The 19,586-nt window shown below is 42.4% G+C and overlaps 1 protein-coding gene across 6 annotated transcripts in view; it reads right to left on the bottom strand.

The window, feature by feature from the left end:
• The window catches only part of LOC121553688 (cytoplasmic polyadenylation element-binding protein 3), a 59,849-nt gene that overhangs the window by 28,949 nt on the left and 11,314 nt on the right, over positions 1–19,586 (bottom strand). For all 6 annotated transcript variants that reach the window (XM_041866997.2, XM_041866992.2, XM_041866994.2 and 3 more), the window contains one exon: positions 3,086–3,170. In XM_041866997.2, the coding sequence (XP_041722931.2) occupies positions 3,086–3,170 (85 nt within the window). The remainder of the gene's footprint in view (positions 1–3,085; positions 3,171–19,586) is intronic.

Below are 19,586 nucleotides of genomic sequence, written 5' to 3'. Positions count from 1 at the left end.
AGCAGGCGTAAAATAATCGCCTGAAACTAGACCCCCTACATACTGGTCTTGACGAGGAGGTTCTCTTCTGCACTGTTCAACCAATCTAGTAAATGTGGAGGAAGAGTTAAGATGGAGGAAGAGTTAAGATGGAGGAAGAGTTAAGATGGAGGAAGAGTTAAGATGGAGTGTCGCCTTGTTAACATCTAAAAGCGGAAGTTGGGTCACAGGCTCTCTTTCCATTTCCTCTGAAAACCAGAACATCCGATTGTTGGGGCACTCTGCAGAGGCAAATGCTGCTGCTAAAAACTCTGGGTTTAAAATGGTGTAGTTCGCTAATATTTAAGAGTTGAGAAATAAATAAATAAAGTAAAAAAGCCATTAAAACAGCTGTTTTCCCAGCGATTGCAAGAATTGTTGTGCATTGACTGCTTGTCATGCATGTTTCCCTCCCGATCACTCATAACTTGAAATGAGCCTCGAGAGGAACATTTATCTTGTATAGAACACAAAACACCACGCCGACTAGGTAAATAGATAAACTATTCTACTATGGGGTTGTCTGATTTTTCTATTCATGACTTGTTTGCAGAGGAAATGTAAACGTGGACTGTTCTAGCATCTTCGAAGTGCGCCTTAGCAGAAATATTTTTTCATGTGCCATATTTTTTTGCAGTGGCGGCAATGATTTTGGTGTGGCGCAGCACCACGGCTGAATGACTGCAACGGAAACACTGAGTCAGCATCACTTTGAGATAATAACACAGGGAAAGGATAAGCAAAGTGTATTTATTTTTTTATTGCCTAGGTGTAATCTAAGAATTACATTTAGAATCCATATTAATTTCATATGATCTCTGTGGGCCTAGCAAAGATTTGTCATATCCCTTTCAACATGTATTACCTTTTAATGTGGCATAAACACAACCAGTCATGAGGCTTTCATCTGATTGTCAAACAATCCCTTCCCATGCTACCCATGCACCGTCGTCCACTCACAAAATAATTCCAGCATCCAAACAATTTCAATGTGCACCCGCAATTTGATGAATAAAAAGATACATTGGTCACAAAACACCTACAAATGTATTGTAATGACATTCTGAGATTGTCATTAGGCCTACATTTGTAGCCGGAATTGGTGCGTCCAATGCTGTCCGCGGGCCTCGGTCTCTGACACTCATCTTGGCAAAATCAAAGTGTTCTCCTCTAACCATAACACAATTTGGAGTGTAGATCACCGGATTTTAAGTCAATTCACTAATTTTTCATGCGGTAATGTTAAAGAATGGTGTAATAGCCTATAGTTTTCTTGGAATTTTGGGTTAATTATTGTGATTAGTAATTATAAAGTAAAGTAATTATCAGTTTTAACGGTACGTCGTACCCCCACTATTTCTTCTGCCAGGACTATTTCTTCGGTACCGGGCCAGCTTACTTTCACCCCTGAGTGCAAGTGACAGATCTAGGTGGCTATCCCTTAGCCTGGTCCCAGATCTGTTTGTGCTGTCTTGCTAACTCGTATGGTCAGAGTCAATGGCCATTGTCAATGACTGTTGGCAAGACAGCACAAATAGATGGCTGTCCTGTGCCTTGCTGTATTAGGGCAGCCAAAGCCAGTGGAGCCAAGGTTAGGGAAGGAGGACACCAACAGGGAAGACCTGCTCTGTGACAGGCCAAGCGGCAGCACGCCTCTCTGAAGGCAGCCCCACGCTGTTGACATGAGGAAGGGGAGTAAACAGTGCTGGGGCAGGAATGTGGAACCATCGTCCTCTCTCCCCCCTCTCTCCCACAGGGGAACATTTTCAGGAGAGGTCTCGGTCTCCTCCCCTCCCTCTAGTTCCAGTGAAGTTGAGCCTGCCCGGGACAACCTTTGCAGCATTAAAACAATCCTCTCCTGACACAATATTGAAAAAACAGTATCTATGCATGAGAAAGCAGCAGGCCGCTACTCATAATAACCCCCCCCCCAAACATTTCCATTGTCTGGCAGGCTAAGAAAACAACACTGAACATGACAGAGGCCAATAGTCCAACAGAGATCTGAAAGCAATGGAGTCAGTTTTCATAATAGGCATGTGACCTGACAGAATTATCTCAAGGAATCTGTGAGCCTGTGACATACATACAATGTGACATCAAAGAATTTGGGGAGTCTCCATTACAAAACAACATGTTGCTTTTCACAGTGAACGCTCTATGCTCTGATAAAGATAGACTAAGGGCTACCTTTGTGTTTCTCTAAAATAAGGCATTTGAATAATTGCTTTGATTTGCTATTTCTTTGTATCAAATAATCACTATGCCAGCCTTTAGAGCAACCAACAGACACATTTGAACCCACTTGTTTGACCCAAATGAATTTGACTCAATGTTATTGTCATCCCGCAGAAGAGGAGTAGCATATAAGGGGTAACTTTAGCTCAGTTTCATACTAATTTGACTTTCTCTTATATCCTTCCTCCCAACTTAATAACAGGAACAAATACAATCTGACTACAACAACCTTCACTTTGCCATAACGGCACCAAATAAAAGTCTGTCAATGATTACGGTAGTAATAAATAAAATGGTTCACACGCAAACACACACACCTTCAAAAGAGGCACGCAAAGGAGCACACACATGTGAACAATCAATCACACATGGTCACTCAAAACAACAACAGATAACCACAAAACATGGCAACATGCCATGACACAAGTGACATCAATATAAATATTTACATGTGACGGACCACAATATTTACCCGGGAAACAGAAGCAAAAATGTAATCATGAGTAGTTGAATAAAGTCAGAAGAAAATGCAGAGAAGCAGCTTGTAAGGAATATAAAAAAAAAAGCGTACACTACACAGAGTGCATGAAAATTGTGTCTGATTTTGCAGGTTAGGCCAGTGGTTAATTTATCGTATTAAAATTACGATTGCAAAAACTAGATTGTATTGGTGATAAAGAAGGCAAATAGAGCAAAATAAAACAAATGGTTTTATCAAAAGATTATTCCCATGAAGCCCAAAAAAACATAAGCGTGGATGTATGATTATTCCTAGCCTGCAAAATGATATATCAGCGATAGTCATTGGTGGGCCACCAGCTGGGTTTACCTTTGTCATGGTCAGTCCTTATCATATCCATTAAGGAATTCTCCAAAGAGTGCAAGCTAAATGCATCAAAGGGCCGATTCCGGTCCTGCAAGAGAAGAGAGGGGTCAGAGGTTAGTTATCTTATCTCAGCTAGTTATCAAAATAGAGTACGACAACATCACTACTACTAGACACTGTGGATGTTGCTTAAGACTAGCTTGGAGATAATAGCGATAATAACTTGATGACTTGTGAGAGGATAAGGAACACTCATCATCCACACAGATGCACAAAACATACAATCATATCAATTTGTTGAAAGTTCAGCAGTGACCTGATAAGGGGAGAGCAGGGTTTCAACTAAATGAGGGCCTCTTACAACTCATGTCCAAGTCAAAGACAATCACAGACCATGCTGCCTGATATTACACAGCAGAAACCATTGGAATCTTGCGTTTGCATTTTGCCTTGCTGTTGTCAACGCAGGCCAAAACCAGCTGGTCTTGTAATCCTAGCGAATCTCAATTAGACAGCCAAGCATTAGTCAACAGAAACTAAAAGAGAGAGAGTATTTTACATTAGCCGACGGAACTGCACAGTGTGCAGATTTTCGTTGGTCTGATAGGAATGTAAATAGTAGAGGATTTCAAGAGTAGGGACACACCTAGAAAATCAAGAGTAGATTAAACTAGTGCCAAGAATGGCGTGATTTGTGAGTGTGCTCTTTCCTCAAACACTCAACATGTTTCATTTCCAGAGTGGGCTCTTTTGAAGTTAGCAGTGTGTGTGTGTGTGTGTGTGTGTGTGTGTGTGTGTGACGAATCAGTGTATTTAGTCCTCCAGGCTAGCAGACCTGCCATGTGGCCACCCTCTGAACTAGAGTCCTGCATTGGGTCGGATACCCATGGTCCACTGCAGTTGACCAGCAAAAAAAAATAAAAAAAATCAGCTGGCGTGTGGAATGAAAACATTCTTTCAACCCGTGGGTCGGCTCGCGGTTCAGAACAATTATATTGCGGGTGGGAAACGTTTTAAATCATGATAATTATATTATTTTACAAACCCAGGAGCTTGTTGTGTTGCGAATTCCATTCTGTGAGTGGTGAGGCAAACATTTAGGCTACCAGCCATGCACGCAGTGGATCAGGGAACTGTCCTTTATTTGTGTGGTGCTGAAACGTGTTTCATCCCCCCACGTGATAATTAGTTGCCGAGTGTACTTTCCCTGGCTAGCCTAGCTCATGCGAAAATGGCTCACGTAGGCCTACCCAGAGAAATATGAAAAACACTATTGTGAAATCCCCAGTTTGGTTTGGAAGGATTTTGGAGTCATTGTGGACAAGGACAACAACCCGGTAGATGGATACAAAGCCAGCAAAAAGTGCAAGCAGGTATTTGTTTACGCCCTGTCTAAGCCGGGGGAGGGGGGTTCTACTAAGCTATATGGAATTGTTTTAACAAGGTCATACCAAGGATCATTTAGCTATTTGATTTTTTATTTTAAGACCCCTTGAAGTATAAAAAAATATGACTTGTTTTGGGATGGAAAATTAGTTTTAGCCTTAGTGCTATTAGCCCATACAAATGCATTGAATAACAAATTCACTACATGGAACAACAGATAGTCCCCCCAAAAAAAATCTAAAGGAAGTTTGTTCTGAAGTGTCTGTCCTATATCTGAGATTAGGAAACAATTTGGTTTATAATTTTTTTTAAAAATTTTTTTTAAATGGTACTGGGAGACCTTCAGACGAGTTTTGTGAGGCCTGTGGGCGTCCTAGAGCAAAACCAACATGTACGTGTTCGTGAGAGTCTCATCTTTCCATAGAGAGGTCATAATAGTTTGTAGGCCAAACCGTTCCAACACTACAGACAATTTTGTGAGAAGACCAATTTTCAGGATGTCTAATGGTCTGACAAACACCGCTCTAGCTCGGTCACCTTTCACCACAGATGCGGAAGTACGACATGTGGTGGAATGAGACGCATCCAATGCAAAAAAACGGATATCTCTAGCTTAAACTAATGGATTTTCATGGGGATTTCTTTATTATGCTAATTAGATTTCCACGGGGGCACGGACATCGACTAATGATTATGTTAATTCAGGCTTTCGTTCATTTAGACCATACGCAGGCCATATCAAGTTTAAACCGGTGCACTGGTAAAAGTTTGAGTAGCCTAGGCCAGGGTTTCCCAAACTCAGTCCTGTTCCCCTCTCCCCCTCCTAATAATAATAATAATAATAATAATAATATTATAGCCTAAATAATTCATTTTCATTCCTTCTGTATAGGGTTGAGTGGGTGTGCAGGTGTGTAGAGTCAGTATAAATGTATGTGCATATTATGTGTGAGTAAGCACATGGAGTGTTTGTGTGTGTGTTGAAGTGACAGCTACTGGGTTTGTAGGGCCCTGTGAGTGTGCCTAGAGACAGTGCAAAGATTGAAATAAAAGCTCAATAACAGATACAAGGTAAACTCAGATAGTCTGTGTAGTTATTTTGTTAGCTATCTATCAGTCGTATTGCTTGGGGATAGAAGCTGTTCAAGAGCCTGTTGGTGTCAGACTGGATGCACCAGTACCTCTTGCCGTGCGGCAGCAGAGAAAATAGTCTATGGCTTGGGTGGTTGGAGTCTCTGACGATTTTCCGGGCCTTTTGTCACATTGCCTGATACAAATTAGTCAATGTGCTGCATCTCATTGTAAAAATGACCCAAATGTTGAATAAACATGTATACAAATTAATTCATGCAGGGAGGGGAATAATAGCCTACTGCTCTGGAGTCGTGAAAACAATTAAATGAATTCATGTTATTTGGCAGGTCACGGATCGGCTCTTGGAACAATTCTATGCGGGTGGGTCGGGTTGCAGAGAAGAATCTGTCCCGATTCTGGATATCGGGTGCGGCTTGGAATTGATGTGACCGGCGTGGGGCGGGTACGGCACCAAAAAAAAAACGGTTAGCTCCATATGGATTTCAGCCTATAAAGTTCAGGGCCATTTGGTATATACACTGCTCAAAAAAATAAAGGGAACACTTAAACAACACAATGTAACTCCAAGTCAATCACACTTCTGTGAAATCAAACTGTCCACTTAGGAAGCAACACTGATTGACAATACATTTCACATGCTGTTGTGCAAATGGAATAGACAACAGGTGGAAATTATAGGCAATTAGCAACACACCCCCAATAAAGGAGTGGTTCTGCAGGTGGTGACCACAGACCACTTCTCAGTTCCTATGCTTCCTGGCTGATGTTTTGGTCACTTTTTAATGCTGGCGGTGCTTTCACTCTAGTGGTAGCATGAGATGGAGTCTACAACCCACACAAGTGGCTCAGGTAGTGCAGCTCACCCAGGATGGCACATCAATGCGAGCTGTGGCAAGAAGGTTTGCTGTGTCTGTCAGCGTAGTGTCCAGAGCATGGAGGTGCTACCAGGAGACAGGCCAGTACATCAGGAGACGTGGAGGAGGCCGTAGGAGGGCAACAACCCAGCAGCAGGACCGCTACCTCCGCCTTTGTGCAAGGAGGAGCAGGAGGAGCACTGCCAGAGCCCTGCAAAATGACCTCCAGCAGGCCACAAATGTGCATGTGTCTGCTCAAACGGTCAGAAACAGACTCCATGAGGGTGGTATGAGGGCCCAACGTCCACAGGTGGGGGTTGTGCTTACAGCCCAACACCGTGCAGGACGTTTGGCATTTGCCAGAGAACACCAAGATTGGCAAATTCGCCACTGGCGCCCTGTGCTCTTCACAGATGAAAGCAGGTTCACACTGAGCACATGTGACAGACGTGAGAGTCTGGAGACGCCGTGGAGAACGTTCTGCTGCCTGCAGCATCCTCCAGCATGACCGGTTTGGCGATGGGTCAGTCATGGTGTGGGGTGGCATTTCTTTGGGGGGCCGCACAGCCCTTCATGTGCTCGCCAGAGGTAGCCTGACTGCCATTAGGTACCGAGATGAAATCCTCAGACCCCTTGTGAGACCATATGCTGGTGCGGTTGGCCCTGGGTTCTTGCTAATGCAAGACAATGCTAGACCTCATGTGGCTGGAGTGTGTCAGCAGTTCCTGCAAGAGGAAGGCATTGATGCTATGGACTGGCCCGCCCGTTCCCCAGACCTGAATCCAATTGAGCACATCTGGGACATCATGTCTCGCTCCATCCACCAACGCCACGTTGCACCACAGACTGTCCAGGAGTTGGCGGATGCTTTAGTCCAGGTCTGGGAGGAGATCCCTCAGGAAACCATCCGCCACTTCATCAGGAGCATGCCCAGGTGTTGTAGGGAGGTCATACAGGCACGTGGAGGCCACACACACACTACTGAGCCTCATTTTGACTTGTTTTAAGGACATTACATCAAAGTTGGATCAGCCTGTAGTGTGGTTTTCCACTTTAATTTTGAGTGTGACTCCAAATCCAGAAATTGATACATTTGATTTCCATTGATAATGTTTGTGTGATTTTGTTGTCAGCACATTCAACTATGTAAAGACAAAAGTATTTAATAAGATCATTTCATTCATTCAGATCTAGGATGTGTTATTTTAGTGTTCCCTTAATTTTTTTGAGCAGTGTATTTTGGCACTGACTACAGAGCTAATTTAGTGAGCTTATCTGGCCCACTTCCTGGTTCATTGAGGGAGAGACTGATCCAATATGGAGCCTGTGTCGATACTAGTAACCTCAGAATCAGACAGAGACTTTCTAGTAGATCATTTTTATCATAAAACCTTTTATCGTAGGCGATTGATTAAATCAGCGAGTGATGGAATGACAGGGTGTAGGCAAGTAACGGAGTGACGTACAGCGTGCCTGGTGAGTGTGCGTGCAGCACAGGAGTTCGGGTTAGGCCTAGCCCTTGGCAGCTGTGTCCTGTGAGTCCACTGCCCTGGCCGTGGGGCCACATTGTTTGCACACCAGTGCTATTGTCGTGCATTCGGCTGAGCATTCAATAGCATTATTCCCCCTCTCTGGACCCACAGCACCGCCGCGGCAGATAAAAATCTGCCCACTTGGTGCAAACGGTAAACACTTAAAATGCTGAGCTTTCCATTACCCTCCCCTCTTTTTCCACCACGCACTCTTCTGATCCTAAACACAGAGAGTGAGGGGCATCATTCACAGTCAGTGGCGTGTTCATTAGGCCGATAAGAAACGCTCATTTTCCTTTTCCATCGCAAAAGGTTTTGCTACATTCTGCCTTAATGAATCCGACCCTGAGGAGATACACTGCATCTCCTCCACTACTGCTTTTATTGTTGTGTTAATACATCACATAGGAGATCCAGCATGTGGGATACAGACTATGGTGCCATTGTACCTGATCCCTATTCTCAAATTGTCTCTATTCATCTGACCCATTACCAGGTAATGAGAGTACCTTAATGAGCAATATTATGAACCACGTTATTGGAAACAGACCAAACATGAAAGATATGGTTGACTTCTGCTTTGGAAGAGTTTTTGGAGCTGAAAGTGACCATATGTTTGCTCAACAGGGTGAGCTAGGCCTAAGCGTTAACAGGTTTGTTAAGCAGACCTTGATTTTGGCATCCACTGTTAGACAGAGCCTCAGTCAGAATCTTTGAAGCACTGTCCATATGGGATCTGATTCATCCATACAGTGCACAGGTATGATATTACAATTTTCCTGGGCTTAGAGAGATATTTAAGAGATGTATTGTTAAGCCTCTGATTTAATACAGTGCCTAGTGAAAGTATACACACCCCTTGCACAGTCTTCACATTTTGCTGTCTTACAATTATTTTTTTTAATTGTAAAAATGTCCTACCGATGTGCACAACCTACTCCACATTTTCAAAGTGAAAGAAAGATTACAGAAAATGTTATAATTTTCAATCAAAAGAAAACCTGAAGATGTGTTGATTGCATGTCTTCACACCCCAGAGTTAATGCTTGGTGGAAGACATCTTTGGCAGCCATTATAGCTGTGAATCATGTTGAATCAGATTCTACCCACTTTGCACAACTCTTGGGGCAACATAGTACCTAGTGAAAGTCTACACACTCCGTGCACAGTGTTTGATACCATTCCATTCATTCCGCTCCAGCCATTACCAAGAGCCCGTTCTCCCCAATTAAGGTGCCACCAACCTCCTGTGATTCAAAATGATTCAGTCTTCACATTGTTCTGCCTTATAAAAACATCTGAAAAGGTTTTTGATTTTTTTGGAGCAGCTTGGCAGGGTCGTGTTTCAGAGGACGCATGGTTATCTACCTTCGCCTCTCCCGAGTCCGTACGAGAGTTGCAGCGATGGGACAAGACTGTAACTACCAATTGGATATCACGAAATTGGGGAGAAAGAGTTAAAAAGTACAAAAATAATTTTAAAAAAAATAAAAAATACTTTTTTTCGTACATATCTACACAATCTACTCCACATTTCCAAAGTGAAAGAAAATGATTTAAAAAAACTAACATTTTATAAAAAAATTCCAAATAAATGAAATATTTAAATAAATGTGCAGATGTCTCCCTACGAGCCAGGACGCAGCCTGAGATCCTCTGGCAGGGCACTGTTGACCATGCCAAAGTCTAGGTTGAAAACGAAAGGAGACAGGGCATTTGCCATTAGGGCCCATAGAATCAGGCTTGCAGATTCATTGACTAATTTTAAAACCCTGCTGAAGACAGACACTTATAAAGACGCTTTTAATGTAAAGCTTCAATGTATGATTTAAATTATCTTTTTTCATTCTCCTTCCTCCTGTCTTTCTTTCTTCATTAGTACTTTTATTTTATGATGTGAAGCACTTAGTTACTTGTAATGAAAAGCACTATACAAATAAAGTTATTATTATTATTGATTGTGTATGTCTTCACATCCCAGAGTTAATACTTGGTGGAAGCACCTTTGGCAGCCATTACAGCTGTGAATCATTGTGGTGGCAGCACCATGTTATGGGTATGCTTGTCACTGGCAGGGACTCAGGAGTTTGTCAAGATCAAAATAAATATGAAAGGAGCAATGTCCAGGTAAAAAGAGGAAAACCCCCCTTGGTCTTCTGAAAACCTAACCCTGGGATAGAGTTTTATTTTTCAGCGGGACAATTACACAAATGTTAATTCCAAAGACACACCAGAATGGCTTCCCAATAAGTGTTGAGTGTTCCTGAGTGGTCCAGTCTCAGTCCTGACTTAAATTTGCTTGAAAATCAGAGACACGGCTTAAATATTGCTGTCCATCAATGATTCCCAACCGAATGTACTAATCTTAAGCAATATTGACAAAAACAATGGATACATTTTGCCCTAAGAGTCATGCAAAGTTGATAGAATATTATTAAAAACAGTAGAGGATGCTGAGGGGAGGACGGCTCATAATAATGGCTGAAACGTAGCGAATGGAATGGCATCAAACCATGTGTTCTAGTCATTACCACGAGCCGGTCCTCCCCAATTAAGTTGCCACCAACCTCCTGTTATTCAAAATGATTCACAGCTGTAATGGCTGCCAAAGGTGCTTCCACCAACTATTAACTCTGGGGTGTGAAGACATACACAATCAAGACATCTTTGTTTTTTAATTTTGTATTCATTTGGAAAATGTTCTATAATTTTTCTTTCTATAATCCCAATATATTCATTTTTAGCTAAATGTGAATACTGTGCAAGGGGTGTGTAGACTTTCACTAGCGACTGTCCTGTATGTGTTGCCAGGCTAAGCTTCAGTGTTATCAATGAAACCTCATGCATAACTAAAGTATTATAAAGAGCAACTTTATCATTGAGGAAAACTAAACTTAGGCTAATAAAAAACTGGCAAGGTAGCGCTCACATACACTACGCACACCCTTTTCTAACACAGGAAGTTAATGCAAAATATAGCCGTAAGCAGCAATGAACGAGCTTCACAGGGATGAAAGAAAGGACAAGATCAGTTGGATAAAACAAGCACAATATATAAAAACAAATGTTACCTTTATTTAACCAGGTAAGCCAGTTGAGAACAAGTTCTCATTTACAACTGCGACCTGGCCAAGATAAAGCAAAGCAGTGCGATAAAAACAACACAGGGTTACATATAGGGTAAACAAAACATAAAGTCAAAAATACAACAGAAAATATATATACAGTGTGTGCGAATGTAGTAAATTATGGAGGCAAGGCAATAAATAGCCATAGTGCAAAATAGTTACAATTTCGTATTAACACTGGAATGATAGATGTGCAAAAGATGATAGAGATACTGGGGTGCAAATTAGCAAAATAAATAACAATATGGGGATGAGGTAGTTGGGTGGGCTAATTACAGATGGGCTGTGTACAGGTGCAGTGATCGGTAAGCTGCTCTGACAACTGACGCCTAAAGTTAGTGAGGGAGATAAGAGTCTCCAGCTTCAGAGATTTTTGCAGTTCATTCCAGTCATTGGCAGCAGAGAACTGGAAGGAATGGCGGCCAAAGGAGGTGTTGGCTTTGGGGATGACCAGTGAGATATACCTGCTGGAGCGCAGACTACAGGTGGGTGTTTCTACGGTGACCAGTGAGCTAAGACAGGGATTTGCCTAGCAGTGATTTATAGATGACCTGGAGCCAGTGGGTTTGGCGACGAATATGTAGTGAGGGCCAGCCAACAAGAGCGTACAGGTCACAATGGTGGGTAGTGTATGGGGCTTTGGTGACAAAACGGATGGCACTGTGATAGACTACATCCAATTTGCTGAGTAGAGTGTTGGAGGCTATTTTGTAAATGACATCGCCGAAGTCAAGGATCGGTAGGATAGTCAGTTTTACGAGGGCATGTTTGACAGCATGAGTGAAGGAGGCTTTGTTGCGTATTAGGAAGCCGATTCTAGATCTAACTTTTGATTGGAGATGCTTAATGTGAGTCTGGAAGGAGAGTTTACAGTCTAACCAGACACCTAGGTATTTGTAGTTGTCCACATACTCTAGGTCAGACCCACCGAGAGTAGTGATTCTAGTCAGGTGGGCGAGTGCAAGCAGCGTTCGGTTGAAGAGCATGCATTTAGTTTAATTAGTGTTTAAGAGCAGTTGGAGGCTACGGAAGGAGTGTTGTATGGCGTTGAAGCTCGTTTGGAGGTTTGTTAACACAGTGTCCAATGAAGGGCCAGATGTATACAAAATGGTGTCGTCCGCATAGAGGTGGATCCGAGCGTCACCAGCAGCAAGGAGCAACATCATTGATATACACAGAGAATAGAGTCGGCCCGAGAATTGAACCCTGTGGCACCCCCAGAGAGACTGCCAGAGGTCCAGACAACAGGCCCTCCGATTTGACACATTGAACTCTATCTGAGAAGTAGTTGGTGAACCAGGCGAGGCAGTCATTTGAGAAACCAAGGCTATTTAGTCTGCCAATAAGAATGCGGTGGTTGACAGAGTCGAAAGCTTTGGCCAGGTCGATGAAGACGGCTGCGCAGTACTGTCTTTTATCGATCGCGGTTATAATATCATTTAGGACCTTGAGCGTGGCTGAGGTGCACCCATGACCAGCTTGGAAACCGGATTGCATAGCAGAGAAGGTACGGTGGGATTCGAAATGGTCGGTGATCTGTTTGTTAACTTGACTTTCAAATACTTTCGAAAGGCAGGGCAGGATGGATATAGGTCTGTAACAGTTTGGATCTAGAGTGTCACCCCCTTTGAAGAGGGGGATGACTGCGGCAGCTTTCCAATCTCTGGGGATCTCAGACGTTACGAAAGAGAGGTTGAACAGGCTAGTAATAGGGCTTGCGACAATTTCAGCGGCTAATTTTAGAAAGAAAGGGTCCAGATTGTCTAGCCCAGCTGATTTGTAGGGGTCCAGATTTTTCAGCTCTTTCAGAACATCAGCTGTCTGAATTTGTGTGGGGGGGCATGGGCACGTTGCAGCGGAGGGTGCAGAGCTGGTGGCCAGGGTAGTGGTAGCCAGATGGAAAGCATGGCCAGCCGTAGCAAAATGCTTGTTGAAATTCTCGATTATTGTAGATTTATCGGTGGTGACAGTGTTTCCTAGCCTCAGTGCAGTGGGCAGCTGGGAGGAGGTGCTCTTATTCTCCATGGACTTTACAGTGTCCCAAAACTTTTTGGAGTTAGTGCTACAGGATGCAAATTTCTGTTTGAAAAAGCTAGCCTTTGCTTTCCTAACTGATTGTGTATATAGGTTCCTGACTTCCCTCAAAAGCTGCATATCGCGGGGGCTGTTCGATGCTAATGCAGTACGCCACAGGATGTTTTTGTGCTGGTCAAGGGCAGTCAAGTCTGAGGAGAACCAGGGGCTATATCTGTTTTCAGTTCTGCATTTTTTGAATGGGGCATGCTTATTTAAGATTGAGAGTAAAGCACTTTTAAAGACCAACCAGGCATCCTCTACTGACGGAATGAGGTCAATATCCATCCAGGATACACGGGCCAGGTCAATTAGAAAGGCCTGCTCGCTAAAGTGTTTTAGGGAGTGCTTGACAGTGATGAGGGGTGGTCGTTTGACCGCGGACCCATTACGGACGCAGGCAATAAGGCAGTGATCCCTGAGATCCTGGTTGAAGACAGCGAAGGTGTATTTAGAGGGTAAATTAGTCAGGATGATATCTATGAGGGTGCCCATGTTTACAGATTTTGGGTTGTACCTGGTAGGTTCCTTGATAATTTGTGTGAGATTGAGGGCATCTAGTTTAGATTGTAGGTTGGCCGGGGTGTTAAGCATATCCCAGTTTAGGTCACCAAGCAGTATGAACTCTGAGGATAGATGGGGGGCAATCAATTCACATATGGTGTCCAGGGCACAGCTCGGGGCTGAGGGGTGTCTGTAGCAAGCAGCAACAGTGAGAGACTTATTTCTGGAAAGGTGGATTTTTGGAAGTAGAAGCTCAAACTGTTTGGGCACAGACCTGGATAGTAAGATAGAGCTCTGCAGGCTCTCTACACAGTAGATTGCAACTCCTTCCCCTTTGGCAGTTCTATCTAGACGGAAAATGTTGTAGTTGGGGATGGACATTTCTGAATTTTTGGTGGCCTTCCTAAGCCAAGATTCAGATACTGCTAGAACATCAGGGTTGGCGGAGTGTGCTAACGCAGTGGATAACTCAAACTTAGGGAGGAGGCTTTGGATGTTAACGTGCAAGAAACCAAGGCTTTTACGGTTACAGAAGTAAAAAATTAATAACGCCTGGGGAGTAGGAGTGATACTGGGGGCTACAGGGCCTGGGTTAACCTCTACATCACCAGAGGAACAGAGGAGGAGTAGAATAAGGATACGGCTAAAGGCTTTAAGAACTGGTCTTCTAGTGCGTTGGGTACAGAGAAAAAAAGGGGCATTATGTACAGACAAGGATATGGAAGGATATGAGTACAGTGGAGGTAAACCTAAGCGTTGGGTAACGATGAAAGAGATAGCATCACTGGAGGCACCGATTGAGTCGGTCTCCGTGTGTATGGGGGGTGGGACAAAGGAGCTGTCTAAGGCAGGTTGAGCTGGGCTGGGGGCTCTACAGTGAAATAGTACACTAAGAAATAACCGAAACAGCTATAAGCAAGGCATATTGACATGGGAGAGGCATAAAGCAATCACAGGTGTTATTCGAGAGAGCTAAGACAACAGCTGGTAATGGCGACAAAGTTTGGGCTGAGGCTAAACATAAACAGGATTTTGTACCGTATAAAAGGAACAGTCCAGCAGGCATCAGCTGTATAGCTGAGTTATCATAAGGTCCGGTGAACAGCAATAGGAGAGTTCGGAACTATTTCACATTGTTCATGAGGAGAAGACGATTGCACATTTTGAGCTTTAGCGTAACATATGCAAAGAATGAGTTGTTAATAGTTTCCTTGTTTTTGAGATATAACTACCAAATTCAGTGTGGTTCATTTTAGGGACGTCCATGATAGCGATGACAAGTTTCAAGTAGATAGGTCCCTTGGAGTAGATTTACAGTGGTTTAGATTGCCACGTAAAATCATATTTTTTATTTGTCAATAACTCAGCAATTTTTTGACCAATCCCTTAGCTTTTCAAACTAAGTTAAGACATGTACGATAGGCCTACATTCCAGATTTGGTGTCATTTGGTCATATGGTTCATGAGAATAAGATTTTAGAAGTATTTTTAGCATATTAGCGTATGTGCTAATATGCATCTACTGCATGGGGTCTCCAACAGGTCAATCGCGAGCTACCAGTACCTAGCAGCCCACCTATGAGTCGTCGCCAAACAATTCTGAAAGTACATGCAATTTTCACGTGTTCCACCGCAAACTGTCCTAAACAAATCTCACAAGTATCAGACACCGCAAGCTCCCAGCTACTATCTAATCAATGCAACAATGACATTATCCCACCCCTGGTTAGCCACTATTGGCTTAAAAAGCCAAATGTAACACAATATCTGAGAATTAATTTCCAGCAATATTGCCCATCTGTCTGTGTGGTGTGCGCGTTTGTCTTTCACTCCGTGCGTAGCCAGTTGATGTGATAACCATCTTGTGGGTTGACAGAAATACTTACCCCAAAACCTTCTCAATTAAATGTTAACTGCAAAGTAGGCTTACCTGGTAGAAGTATATCATGAGTAAGTATATAATGTATCTATTATTTGCTAACTTTGCTATGAAGTGAGCAGCAGCAGTACAGAACCATCGCTAGACCGGCACATTAGACAGCACATTACTCACTCGCTAGTAGGCTTGGCCAGTATAACGTATACCGGGGTATTTGGAAATAGCCACGGGGTGGTTTTTAAATACCCTCAATACCATTGACACGATTTCTTTGAAGTTTTTATAAATGTGAATATTTGTAGCTAATAATAGCTACATTTAAGTAAATACCTGCAGTCAACTTGCAATAAGTTAGGAGATAAAGATTGCGTTCTTCATTTCACCTGTCACAATATTTCATTATGAAGCTGACCGGTAGTCTCCAGTCATGTGGTGTTTGTTTACAAGCGCACAAAGGCAAGAGACTGGAACCTTGTGAGTCACACACTGTTGTGCAGCCAGGTGATCTAGGTGATCTAGTTACTGTATGGAATTCACAACTAAATGTTTACCAGCTAGATATCTTATAACTATTAGTTGCAGTTGTGCATTTGGTTTGCTAATTTAGTAGCTAGTTAGCCATCTAGCTAAGTGGTTAGCTTCTTCCAAAATCAAGTTTCACTTGGTAACAGCAGAGAATCCCCTCCTGGATCAAGAGCCTTGCGGTCTAATATGTATTTTGTGTGTGCAGCAAACTGTGAGTAGCATTTTTGAGTTACTTGTATAACTTTGAGCTGGCACGTCTGTCCTGCAAATACTTTAGGTCAGAAACAGTATAAAAATGTTTGCAATGTGCTTGTTAGCATTTAGTTAGCATTCTCTATGGGATTTGACATGTACTTGTTAGCATTGCTCATCTTCGAAATACAATGGCGCCCTTTGTGCTCAGTGCCGGTATGACCAAATATCCCGGTATGGCACAAGGTTGAAATGAAAACTGGATACTGCCCAAGCCTACTCGCTAGATGTAGAATTAAACGAGCCAGATGTGCAATTAAAAGGGGAATTACACAAAAAAATATCTACATTTGTTCTTTTTCTTTAAGACCTAAACATTTTTTTTATTCTGATGTGATTTAAGCATCGACATGGACTCAGAACATCCAATTTCGTTGTTTCTCTATGAACAATTGTAATTTTGAGAGTGAAAAAAAACCTAAAAACCCAGAAGAAAAAAAAACAGAAAAAACATTTGGGAAGATAAACATAATTTGGGAGAAAACTAAATGACAGATTTTATAGGGACCCCCTTAGAGTTTTTTATTAACCATTATTTTACATAGTATACAAGAGAAAGTAGTGCACTAAGGACCCGGGGAAGAGTTGCAGAAGAATGTGCTTATTTGAAAGCTAGAAAAAAAAAAAAAGCATTTCATTTTCTTAAAGCAGCTCTCATGCTAGAAAAGGTTGGAGACCCCTGATCTACTGGTATAGTGTGGCCATCTTTGACTGCAATAACATTATATTATCAAACTCTTTAGGGACTATTGTGATGAGTTCAAACACCAAATTTGGAGTGAATCTGACTTTTAGTCCATGAGAAGATTTTGTATGATTATTTTAAGCATTAGCGGTACATAGTCCAAAAAGTTAATTGTTAATAGTTTCCTTATTTTTTATAATATCAATACCATACTTAACATGGTTCATCATGGTAATGTATTTGATGACCCTAAAAGGTTTAGAGTTGATAGACCATTGTGAAGAGGATTTACAAAGGATTTAAATGGACACGTAAAATCGGATTTCATGATTTATCAATAACTCGGCCATCTCTTAACCAATCCCTTAACTTTCCTCAAACTAAGTTAAGAGATGTACCACATACCGATTTAGTGTTATTTGGACTTATGGTTCATGAGAATACGTTTTTTAAAAGTGCTACAGTGTGCCCTAATGAAGATGACCCTGGTGATACTCTGAAGTGACTTTAAACCACTCTTCAACAGTTTGTGCTTGGTTTGATATCTCCTTTGCCTGAATTTCACTTTAGCAAACAGGGCACTCTGAGCCCATGGCATGTGGCCCCCTGACCTTGTTTTCCTCATAACTACCTCCACAGCTAGCTAAATAGAGAGCAAAAAGATTAAAAGTTCACTAAATGAAATAGAAAGATAGCTAAATAGTAGCAAAGGGAAAGGGTTTAAAAAGAGAAAACAACAGACAATAGTTATCTATATCTACTCGATATGTTTCAATCAGGCTTGAACTTCACCCTCTGCCCCGGACCAGGTTCCATTGGCACATGTTGTTCCCTGCAACAGTTTCACATTTTGGCTCACACTACCTTCCCCGGGGCTCTACCTCTTGATTGGATAAACAAATACTGCCCACTCAGTGAGTACAAGTTCAAAGTAGCCTACACTGGAGATATTTACTATACTGAACAAAAATATAAATGCAACATGTAAAGTTTTGGTTCCATGTTTCATGAGAAGAAATACAATATCCCAGAAATATTCCATATGTACAAAAAGCTTCTCTCTAAAATGTTGTGAACACATTTGTTTACATCCCTGTTAGTGAGCATTTTATCCTTTGTCAAGATAATCCATCCACTTGACAGGTGTGGCATATCAAGAAGCTGATTAAACAGCATGATCGTTAAACAGATGCACCTTGTGCTGGTTACAATAAAAGGCCACTGCTGGGGACTCTGTCTGTAATAAAGCCCTTTTGTGGGGAAAAACTCATTCTGATTGGCTGGGCCTTGCTGCCCTGTGGGTGGAAATCCATAGTCATGTGAAATTTATAGATTAGGGCCTAATGAATTTTTTCAATTGACGGACTTCCTTATATGAACTGTAACGCAGCTAAATGTTTGAAATTGTTGAATGTTGCATTTATATATAGTGAGGGAAAAAAGTATTTGATCCCCTGCTGATTTTGTACGTTTGCCCACTGACAAAGACATGATCAGTCTATAATTTTAATGGTAGGTTTATTTGAACAGTGAGAGACAGAATAACAACAAAATCCAGAAAAACGCATGTCAGAAATGTTATAAATTGATTTGCATTTTAAATGAGGGAAATAAGTATTTGACCCCTCTGCAAAACATGACTTAGTACTTGGTGGCAAAACCCATGTTGGCAATCACAGAGGTCAGACGTTTCTTGTAGTTGGCCACCAGGTTTGCACACATCTCAGGAGGGATTTTGTCCCACTCCTCTTTGCAGATCTTCTCCAAGTCATTAAGGTTTCGAGGCTGGCGTTTGGCAACTTGAACCTTCAGCTCCCTCCACAGATTTTTTATGGGATTAAGGTCTGGAGACTGGCTAGGCCACTCCAGGACCTTAATGTGCTTCTTCTTGAGCCACTCCTTTGTTGCCTTGGCCATGTGTTTTGGGTCATTGTCATGCTGGAATACCAATCAACGACCCATTTTCAATGCCCTGGCTGAGGGAAGGAGGTTCTCACCAAATATTTGACAATACATGGCGCCATCCATCGTCCCTTTGATGCGGTGAAGTTGTCCTGTCCCCTTAGCAGAAAAACACCCCCAAAGCATAATGTTTCCACCTCCATGTTTGACAGCGGGGATGGTGTTCTTGGGGTCATAGGCAGCATTCCTCCTCCTCCAAACACGGCGAGTTGAGTTGATGCCAAAGAGCTCCATTTTGGTCTCATCTGACCACAACACTTTCACCCAGTTCTCCTCTGAATCATTCAGATGTTCATTGGCAAACTTCAGACGGGCATGTATATGTGCTTTCTTGAGCAGGGGGACCTTGCGGGCGCTGCAGGATTTCAGTCCTTCACGGCGTAGTGTGTTACCAATTGTTTTCTTGGTGACTATGGTCCCAGCTGCCTTGAGATCATTGACAAGATCCTCCTGTGTAGTTCTGGGCTGATTCCTCACCGTTCTCATGATCATTGCAACTCCACGAGGTGATTTCTTGCATGGAGCCCCAGGCCGAGGGAGATTGACAGTTATTTTGTGTTTCTTCCATTTGCGAATAATCATACCAACTGTTGTCACCTTCTCACCAAGCTGCTTGGCGATGGTCTTGT

The sequence above is a fragment of the Coregonus clupeaformis genome, chromosome 37 (genome assembly GCF_020615455.1).
Source record: "Coregonus clupeaformis isolate EN_2021a chromosome 37, ASM2061545v1, whole genome shotgun sequence".
Lineage (NCBI taxonomy): Eukaryota > Metazoa > Chordata > Actinopteri > Salmoniformes > Salmonidae > Coregonus > Coregonus clupeaformis.
Note: the sequence above shows the minus strand (reverse complement) of the source record. Positions and strands in the feature narration are given on the sequence as shown.